The sequence below is a fragment of the Monopterus albus genome, unplaced genomic scaffold, assembly GCF_001952655.1.
Source record: "Monopterus albus unplaced genomic scaffold, M_albus_1.0 scaffold63.1, whole genome shotgun sequence".
NCBI classification, from domain to species: Eukaryota; Metazoa; Chordata; class Actinopteri; order Synbranchiformes; family Synbranchidae; genus Monopterus; species Monopterus albus.
Genome location: NW_018127943.1, coordinates 456,426 through 467,082, shown reverse-complemented (window position 1 = coordinate 467,082; position 10,657 = coordinate 456,426). Strand labels below are relative to the sequence as shown.

The 10,657-nt window shown below is 38.5% G+C and overlaps 2 protein-coding genes across 6 annotated transcripts in view; one reads left to right on the top strand and one right to left on the bottom strand.

Annotated features, from left to right (window-relative positions):
- mia3 (MIA SH3 domain ER export factor 3) overlaps nucleotides 1-479 on the bottom strand; it is an 18,846-nt gene extending 18,367 nt beyond the window's left edge. For 3 of the 4 annotated variants that reach the window (XM_020603853.1, XM_020603855.1, XM_020603856.1), the window contains exon 1: nucleotides 108-244. In XM_020603853.1, coding sequence (XP_020459509.1) covers nucleotides 108-208 — 101 coding nt within the window. In that variant the 5' untranslated portion in view covers nucleotides 209-244. The other variant, XM_020603854.1, reaches the window with a different exon arrangement.
- Nucleotides 480-1,910: 1,431 nt separating this feature from the next.
- taf1a (TATA box binding protein (TBP)-associated factor, RNA polymerase I, A) lies at nucleotides 1,911-8,847 on the top strand. Of its 2 annotated transcripts, none has more exons than XM_020604074.1 (11): nucleotides 1,911-2,114; nucleotides 2,688-2,888; nucleotides 3,443-3,606; nucleotides 4,534-4,647; nucleotides 4,755-4,911; nucleotides 5,164-5,285; nucleotides 5,833-5,874; nucleotides 5,972-6,038; nucleotides 6,176-6,299; nucleotides 6,424-6,578; nucleotides 7,264-8,847. In XM_020604074.1, the coding sequence occupies exons 2-11, from the start codon at nucleotides 2,765-2,767 to the stop codon at nucleotides 7,314-7,316; spliced, it is 1,122 nt and encodes a 373-aa protein (XP_020459730.1). In that variant the 5' UTR covers nucleotides 1,911-2,114; nucleotides 2,688-2,764; the 3' UTR covers nucleotides 7,317-8,847. The 2 variants fall into 2 exon arrangements, with proteins under 2 accessions (XP_020459730.1, XP_020459729.1); XM_020604073.1 differs by having other exon boundaries at nucleotides 5,716-5,874.
- The last annotated feature ends 1,810 nt before the right edge of the window (nucleotides 8,848-10,657 follow it).

The window sequence follows — 10,657 nt, the reverse complement described above, 5'->3', positions numbered from 1 at the left end:
GCCATGCCAACACAGGCTGAATAACCATCACAACATAATAACCGGTTTTAACACTGGTCTATCCTGCTTTACATAAACAGCACACAGCTACACGGCATGAGAAGTACTTAAAGAGCCCGGTCTGGTCGCACATATCGACTGGCAACAGGTCAAGAGATAAGGCGGCGTTTATGGCTAGCTGACGTATCGGGATAGGGAGAAGATGCATCCTTGAAGTACTGATGAGCTAGCTAAATTACAATAAGCCGACAAACTTACTGCTACAGTCCGTATCGGCACAGCTTTTAAAGTCGGAGAACCTTTTATCCACAGCTGCAATTGAAGTAAAATTAAATAAAAGTAATAAAAAGCATTGTCTATAGTGTTTTCCTTCCATGCTGGCAGTCTTATTGACTGCCTTGGTTCTGCCGCTGGAACATGGGCACTGGGCTTGAGGAGCCGACACGTCAGCATATCAGATCCGGCTTGGGGGCAGGCACGGAAAGCTATGCACAGGATGTAGGTTTGGATTTGGCTGCTTCAGGCGACTAATTCAAATAGATGCGGTGATAAGAGAGGCACCATATGTACGGTTTCTTATGAACAGCCCAGATACCTAGGTAGGCTTACAATATGCACAAAAAGATTTAAGAATAAGATGTGAATGACATTGTCCTTCTCCACAGTTTGTTCAGCAGAAAGACCTATACATAGCCAAAAAAAAAAAAAAAAAAAGTTTAATGAAAGGAGAAAAAGGAAAATTTATACTCACGTTTTCATCTTTTATGTACTAAAAATCCAAAAGTTAGTAGACCATTGTATTCAGACTCAGTGCAATTAAGCTCCAAGTTTGGGATGCTGAAAAAGAGACAATTGTTGTGTCATTAACAACCAGCATCTGGCTCATAATGTTTGCACAATCTTAAAATATAATAAACTCAGATGATCCTATAGCGCAGAGAATATCCTCAACATCCTTAACACAAATATCATTTTACACAGTATAAACATCATACATGTATGTACATACATTATTTGATAAATAGTCAACTTCTATACTGAAACTAGTTTGCCAAGTGAAGTTTGGCTTTAGGTCCTGGTATGTACAATAGTGCAAAGGTTTTGAACACTTAAAATATTTAGATTCTCTTCCATAACCAGTACCAACAGGGAAGTGCCTGATTGGTCCCAAGTTATTTCAACAGTAGGACAATAACTGTAAACATACAGTCATAAACGATGCCATTCAGAGACAAGAAGGGTGATCTTAACCTGCAGTAAATGATATGGTCTCCACAAATCCCTGATTTCATGGAGTCAGTCTGGTAGGCTATAGTGCAGAGACAGAAGAGTTTAAGACAGCTGACATCCACAGAACTGTGTCAAGTTCTCCAGGATGCTTAAGTGCCTTTAAAACTGTGCACAAAGAGTGGTCACACCAAATACTGATGCTATTTAGGTTTATTTAAGCACTTAAGTTAATAAATAAGAACCGGTCATACAAAAGCATCCTGGGTTTACTGTTAGTGCCTAAAGCCTTCGTGTTCTCAAACAGGGGTCCTTTCTCATTAACAATCAATACTCGCTTATGCAAGCCATCTGAACACACAATGAAAAATAATACAAATAATTACAACAACACTAATGTGAGGCACGACTGTATACACAGACGCCCAATTTCTGAACGAGTCACTTCAAAATAAAGATGCAAAGAAACGGGATTGATTAGATTTCAAGGGTCAGGAATAGATTTAGAGTAAAGTGAAGTTTGTTTTGAATGTCGCGATGCGTTTTCCCCTAACCATGTTATCATGTCATGTGTTTTAAAAACCCGTGAAAAAAAAAAAAAAAAAAAAAAAAAAAAAAAGAGAGAAGAAATTCTTCGCCCCGCCTCTTCCGGCTACAACAACCAATCCTGGCGTAATGTTCTCTTTTACTTCCTTAATCGCTGTGCTGAAAGTGTGGTAAATTGTTGGGGAAAACGTGCAAAGTAGACCTGATCATGGTATAAGATACGGCAAGAATTTGCTTGCTATCAGCTGGGATTCAAAGTACGAATAGCTACTGCAGGTTAAATAGTTTTCTAATCAAATTTAGCATCGGAACCCTGGCTTAACAAAACATCTGCTCAGAAGGTAGGAAAAGAGCTACCCTTTTTTACGTATCCATAGTAACGTTACACCTGTTCACACACATTCATCCAATTTAATGTCAGTTAGCTTACCTTTGCTCTTCTAAGTTTAAATATGCAATGGTAACATAACTTATTTGGCGGCAATATATGAGCTAAATATTTGTTGCAGTATAATCTCACTCTTCTTGTCTCTGAAGAAAGGGGTTTATGACTCTGGCTGTATGATTTGGGTCGCTTCATGCTGCAAAATGAATTCCGTACCGATTGAAACTGGTATTTAAGATGCCTAAAATCTTGCACAGTACTGTAGGCAAGGCAAATTTATTTATATAGCACAGTTTCATAAACAAAGGCGATTCAGGGAGCTCAACACAATGCACACAAATATATCAAACATTAAAATGCATACAAAATGTACAGAGATAGATAAATGATTGTTCTTGTTAGTGTGAGAAGCAAGCCCTTACCAGATGTTGAGCTGAGGTTGTGCTGTGACTTTACAGCATGTGCTCCTTCAGACTATATCTGCAGCGATCATAATGTGTTGTAAATAAGCCCTACATTGTTCCTGCAGGTAAAAGGCATACATTGCCCATTTGACCAAATGATAAAAGGCCACTGTCTTACCTGAGTCTAAGGAGTGCACTTATTATGGATGAACTGGAAAGAGAGCTAGGGCCTCTTGAAGATGTAGAGGATGACGACTCTTCAGACAACAACTCTACAAAAGGAAGGAAAAAATCCAATCTCCCTCTGGTTAATCCATTGTGTGTAGGTGAGCTATGCAGTGTGTACCTACAGTTTACAACATAGTCAGATCAATAAATTGTCGGCTAGTCTCAGCTTATTGCAGATATATCATGTCTGTGCATATGTTGCCTGATAAATTACAAAAGAATCTATTACAGAAAAACTAAAAAAAAAACAAAACATGAATTCAGAAAAATCTCCATTAAACAAGGTGTTACCATAGGATTCCTATCAAAAGTGTTTTACTGTTATGTCTCTTTACATATAATGGCTATTGACTAGTATGTCTATCAGATTTATTACACTCTCAAATATATTATATTATCTGATATTAGTGTCAGAATTAGCTTTACAGGCCAAGTATGTTCAAATAGATATGGAATTTGGCTCCGGTACAGTGGCTCTCAATGTGTAAGGTACAAGAAAATGAATATATAGAAAAATAGACTGATCTAGAGACACAGACAGACAGACAGACATTCAGCCTCAAATATCCACTGAGCAATCAAACCTATAATAGTTAAATTGTCTATGACATATGCACTCATGTCATCAGATAATTTTGTTTTTTATCTTTAGAGACACCGAAGGAAACTGGGTTTCACCAGAGTACAAGGATCTGCCTGGAGCAGATCAGAGAAGCCATGCTGCATCACAGATGGCAAGAAGCTGCAGAATACATGGCATGTTACTCACAAATACTAGAAGACTCATCTAGAAACACAGAACAGCAGTATAAAGAGGTAGATTTGTTTTTATTTATTTATTTTGTATCATATATACACAGTGACCAGCCCATATGGACAAATACTATAAATCACAAAACAGTCCAGGATGAATAAAATATTTTTGTTTTAGGCTATGAAAGAAAATTTACCACAGACAATTCTCCAAAATACAACTGAATTCGTTTACAGTAATCTAGCAAAATATATGTGCTACTATTTTACACAATTTAGTAAGGAGTTATAAGCTCTGTTTTATTACAAAGCTTCTTCCGGCTCTTTCAAACCAGGAACTCACAAAGACGAAGTAGACTACTTTAGATTTTATAAAAAATAACTGTACTGGTTTATTCAGAGGATCACAGGTAAAATTAACATTACACGTCCAGATCTCTCCCACCACCAACCTGCGCGCAGGCAGCTTGGAAGATGAAAGACCCTGAACCAAGAAACCTATACAATATTAATCATTTGGTTGGGCTAGCCCATTCTACCCAGGCACGTCAAACCGTGACGTCACCTGATATGCCAGCCTGCAGCTGACCATAACAATAGTCAAAACATGAGAAAAAGTCAAGGTGTGTGGCTGTTGATTAGTGGTGTGTATCTAAGAACAATTTGACATGACATTTCACATTAAGACAAATATTAACATTAGCATTACAGTTAATAATAACAATCCTCTCTGCCTGCAGCCTTTGTCTGATTTAATTAGCCTTGGCCTAGATGCAGTCTGCAGCACATCAGAATAACTGAGCATTTAACAGCCTGAGCTAGACATCCTGTCTCCACTAAACATTTCTAGACAACAAATCTCTGAATATCTATCTAACTAAGAAATTACCTAACAAATTATGTCAGTTATAGCAACAGTTCGATGACACATTGTAGAAAGTTACCACATCCTCCATAGTATTAACTCTTTCTTTGAAATTTTCACCCCAGCTTATTTGGAGAATCAGCACTGAGATCCTTCACAATCACCCCAACTCAAAGTTGGAAGACTACAACATCATCTATGAACGAATGAAACATTCGGGATTTCGGCATTACCTGATGGTATGTTAGCTGACAGATCTTACTACACAGTGCTCACATCTCATGTTGGTGTACCAGTTTACTTTTTTGCTGAAACACATTTGAGACCCGTTCCTCTGTGTCTCTAGATCAGTCTGGAACATGCCTTCCACCTGCTGCTCCATGGCCACATTGAAGATGCAAAACGTCAGCTGTCCAATCAGAAGACTAAATTGATCCAGGCCTACAGGAGCCTGCTTGATTATATCATCTGGTGTGACAAAAAGTTTACACACTCCAACACTGGTAAGGCAATACACACACCCAGAGCATAAATTATTTCCTTGTATCAGTTATAGCAACACACTACAAGCTCCTGTGCAGTGTTGCAGTGTCACCTACAGGTCAGACACAGTAAATGCATGTGATCAAGAAACGGAAGAGCTGACTGCACTGTGAATAAATAATTTGCACATTGCTCTGTAATGTGACATACTGTTTTAAAAAAAACAGATGGAACCTGCTCATGTGTATGTGATGTTTGTCTGCCTGTTTCAGATTATCCCGACTCTGGTGACAACCAAGAGATGCACAACTACTTCAGACAAGCCTCTGTGAATCTAAAGGAGATTTTGAAAAATCCTGGTGTCTGGGATCCCTTCATACTATGTTATGTTGAGGTAAGCACTCATTCCAAACTGTCTGACTTAATTAAAGATGTACTGTGTATATATATATATCATAAGATGAAACAGTAGACTAGAGCTGCAACATTTAGTCAATTAATTGATTAGGCAATTGAAAAAATGTATCTACAACAACCTTGGTAATCAATTAATCATTTATGTAATTTTTAAGCAAAATGTTCAAAAACTGACTGTGAATATGTTTTGGTTTTTTCAGTCTTAGTACATGATATCTTTTGGTTTTGCACTGTTAAAAACTAAACATTTGGAGATGTCACCCCAAGCTCTGGAAACTTGTGATACACTTAAAAAAAAAACTATTAGTTGATATTTTGTTCCCTTGCACTCTGAATGAAACTTTGTTTTTCATGTTTTCAGGCTGAGTGTAAGGAAGTATTCTATAGGCATTGTTTTATCTTGGTAGATGCTGGAGTTCTATGAGGATCATGAGGTGGCTCTAAAAGTCCTGAATGACTATGCATATGATGACAGTTTTCCACCTAATCCCAATGCGCATGTCTATTTGTACCAATACTTAAAGCGGCATGATGCATCCGAGAGGAAACTGATGCAAGAGTTGAAGGTATAACTGCGTACTGAAAGCACTTTAGACATATAAATGCCACTTCAAATTTAAGATAGAGTATACTTGTATTAATCTTTGCTTCCTTATGTTGTAGAACCTCCATGTTTTAGTCCCAAGCCATGAGTTGATGTTGGAGTACAGCTCTCTCCTGCTTCAGTCAGGTAAAATCAGACTTGACCATTGTTAAATAAACTGTGTTCATACCTCTGTGTTCCTTTGTTTTAACCTTGCCTCCCAATAATGTTTTATCTCTTCCATAAAATGTACTGTATATATTTACGTCCTTGTTATGTTTCAGACAAAAAAGGTGACATCCAGAAGGCTTTAGGGGTTGTTCTGGAAATGCTTGACTTTGCTTGCTGGAGGATCAACCTGGATGTGTGGAAGCGTTTAAAAGCCATTATTCAAAAATTACACTTACAGTATGTACGAAATGTTCAGAGAACTGAAGTCCAAGTTTTGATTAAACTTTTAACAGACTAGTTTTTTGTACATCACTTACAGCTGTTGAAGCCTGTTGTTGTGTCTATTTGTATATCAAAACAGAGAAGACTGGAAGGATGTTGTTTCTGGAGAAATGGCTGGAAGAAAAGACTGGTGGCCTGCGCTGCACTTCACAAGCTTCCATGCCTGTAAAGACTCTGAGGAAAACCCAGAGCTGATGGAAGTGAAGGCATCGCTGACAAAAATCCTCTGCCCAGGTAAGTCAGGGTTTAGTACATCTGCATAAAATCACCCAAATTGTATCATCATAATGATTTACTGTCATCCCTGTGGATGTCAGAATCAATTTTGAATGTTATCTGTATTGATAGATGTAAAGATTTACAGACACCATTTTGGCCAAGAGATGCCAGTTGTATGCAAGTCAAGATCTGTCCCTACATTCTTATTATTCATTATGAATACATGACACTTACTGCCACTCTTCAAGTCTTAATACGATTTTAATTCCACAGGCATCTGCTAGTGGTAGTATGAAAACACTGTGGGAGCCACCAATGCACCAGAATAATTTGAAAACAATTGCACAATCACATAAAAATTTGACACTAAGGAGCTTTTATTAGCACACTGGCTTTTTATATACACCACAAAATCATCTAAATTTTATATAAATTAGCTCTTGGAAACTGACCTTTATGTGCATAAAAGTCAGAAGTTCTTACATTTTAAGTAAAGAGAAACTATAATGACATAATTATTGATTTAAGTAGTGAGAGTTAGCAGCATAATTGTACAGGTTTGCTATTGTAGGCATTTAATCTCAAAACAGTTGAAGTCTGAATGGAAGCATTACATATAGTATAGATCTTACTATGTAATTTCATTTTCATTTTAGAATTTGGCTATTTAGAATATTATTTTTATTGTTTGTTCTTGCAGACCTAATGCTTAAGTACACTGCTGAAAGGGTGACCAGTGGCACGTGGACTTGAATGAAGAAAGCAAAAAGAATATCAAATTGTGTCTTCAAACATTTCAGAAGAAAGGAGATGCTGTGGGGAATCATGTCAATAATTCTGGAAAAGGTGCCTTAATGAAGAGCATGAGTCTTCATAAATGCAATTTTCACAAAACCTTTTTTCACTGTGTTCCTGATGTCAAAAATGGACCTCTATATTTTTCTTTTCCTTTTTCAGCATTGTTCCTTCATGTGTAGTTAATTGTGCCATGAGCTTTATCGTGAGAGTACAAGTTACATTGTCCACCATGTGGAGCTGTTGTTCTGTGTTTCTGCAGGATCTGGAGGGTATGACCACCTGAATTTGGCAGAAACTAGTTATAACTCTGAGTGCCAGGTTGGCCTCATGGTTTCTGTAAACAGAGTCTCATTTTAACCTCTGTCTGCTGTGTGAAGCGGTTTTATGGTCTCTTGCACACCACACAGTCTGAGGGATTCTCTCTGTCACCTCTGTGTCATGTGAGAATACTCATCAGCGTAACAGATCATTGACAGGTGGTTACTGCTAACAGCTTTAAACTATTTAATGTTTTCTTTGTCATAACTGACTTGTGGTCAGCTTGTACATGTGCTAGTACTTTGGCCACATATTGTCACTCACTGCCAGTCCTTTATTTTAAAGCTCTGACAAGGTATCTTGTCATAAAGAGGCTCAATATTTTGTGTCATGTTTTAAAAAGGAGTGATTTTTATCTGCAGAAGAAGGTTTCTAATGGCTTGACAGAGTCCTGTGCTTACTCTCCTGAGTCCTTTGCACTGAACTATGACTCTGGTATCAAGCAGCATGCCAATTTAATAAGTGAAAGTGTTTGTAATGATTCTGATTTGGCTTGCCACAATGTTGGCCATGCAGCAACTCAAGTCAGCTGTACTGTGTGTGTTTTGCTTTGCAGTCATTATATAAACCAAAGCCCAAAGCACTTGCCCGACCACAGGAGCAGCTGCAGAAGGGATCTGCGAATACATAACAACACATGTCGTTTGAAAATTCTAAACTCTGAGAACAGTGAAGAGGATCGAGGCAGGAGTGAGTCACTGCTTTGGACTGTGTCCTGTTTGAGACTCTTTTAAAGCTTTTTAGAGGATTTTTGAATTTTTAAAATCACACCAATGCTTCTTCCTCAAGGGCACTGTGATGGGTTAGAGGTCATTTTTATGCCCTTGTGCCAGCAACAGCCATGGCCACTAGAGGCATTATGTTTTTGGGTTGTTTGTCCATCCATCTGTATGTCTGTCCATACAATCAGATGGCCCATTCTTGTGAACTCGATAACTCAGGAACACCTTGAGGGATTTTTTTTTCTTCCAAATTTGGCATATGTCCACTTGGCCTCAATGATGAACTGAATAGATTTAGGGGGTCAAAGGTCACTGCATCCTCAAGTCCCATTCACATTAATTTGACTGACTGGTGAAGACATACACCTGCAATGAAGTGAAGAAAATAAGATGTGGTTTTGTATTTGGGGGTTATGCTGAGCTAAACAAATCCATTGCTGGTGGTATCTTAATGTATTTGGGGGTTATGCTGAGCTAAACTAATCCATTGCTGGTGGTATCTTAACATTTAGCATACAGACTGCGGGTGGCATCTATCTTCTCATCTAACAACCAATAAGAGAGCGAAAAAGCATATTTCCACATAAAACCATCATTTAGCAACAGAAAATGCACATTCATGAGCTCTTTTTTGTAAGATAATCTTTGATGGTGATTATGTCACATATCTGGTTGTCTAAGAGCACAATAAATTATTAAGAACAATGCGAGGTGGAGGGAGTGTTACAGGGTTACGAGCTGATGAGTACAGTAGCATTACTGGCCACTGAGGAGCTTCATTGGTTTCACTGGCTGGTTCACTGCTCAGTCTGGGTGAAGCAATGATGTAGTTTCATCTGGGAGTGTTGTTGGGACACAGCACTGTAAACTCTATTAGGTAAAAGAAAAAGAAATCCCGTCTCTGTCAATGTGATGACTCTAACAGGCTCTTTAAAACATCCCCTAAGCTAAGGAGAATTTACGGACATTGTTGGGCAATCCCACTGTGAACTGACATGTATAATAATTGTGTAATTAATCTTAAGTGCAGGTTGCAGACTGAATCTATTTGCTGCTGAGAAAAAAGAAAACAAATCATGTAGGGAGAGATGTTTTAATTTTATGCCTGGGATAGAAAGGCCCTGGGTGTTGCTTTGTTGTGTGAAGTTGACATTAATTGAGTTTCCCTTCCCTTCAGTTTCACACCCTTCTCTCTGAACACAAATACACACATAGAGAGACACGCACTGCAGTCGGTGACTCAGGGTTTAGCTTGGTTGGTCTGCAGGGCTCTTGGGGATTTGTAACCTAAAATCCAGACTTGCACAGTGACAGTGTAACATCTCAGTAACTCTGTAAGACATTTGAAGCCTGGTATTGTTTGAGGGTGGGTGGAAAAGAGGGAGATGGAGGGAGAACGCGTGATAATTCAGCTATGCAGTTTGGACTTAACATATCGTGTTCGCCAGTGAGGCATGTTACAGGGAGGAAGGAGATGAAACAGAGAAACATGATCATCCTGAAAATATGAGGATGATCTCATGAATAAAAATTCTACAAAAGTCAGTTTTAAATCTTATCATTTTTACTTTTGCTGTGGTGCAGAAAGGGCAACATATAATGGGTCTATTCTAAACCTTTCTGAACAGCATGATTGTTTACAGCATACTCATGATACTAGCAGATGCTAAAACACAAATTGCTTGAGGGGAAGTCTTATGGCTCTTCAGGAAGAGGGAGAAAAAAAATCATAAAAATTCCTCCCTGTTGTCTGTGAAGTTGAAAGTGACAACTGCAATACTTTGTTCTGGGAGTGCAGCTGCAAAAATAGCTTTCAATAATGTATTAGGAGAATAAAGACTGGGAGCTGATTTCTGGGGCGACGCTCAGCTCGGCACACGCGCCAAGACCAGGAGCTTTCTCTGCTGTGCAACAACTGTGTGAAAAGATCAGGCCGGTGAACACAACTGATCTTTTTGACTTCTAGGACTGCTCTACTTATCCAGCTAAGAAATAAAATTGTCACCTTGGAATAAACAGCTGATCCCTCTATTTACATCTGATCTCATATCTTCACTATGGTACCCAGACAAAATGTTGCTCATGCAGCTGAATACTCAGGTTTTTCATTCTTGGAGCAGAGGACAAGCACTACAGACTCTGAAATGCAAAGTGCCTTGACCAACAGAGCATTAACCTGAGGCTATAGAGGTTTAATTTCTTGTGGGCCTGTGTGTGATAAGTGCCAATCCAAATGTTGTGACAAGCTCTGTGAAG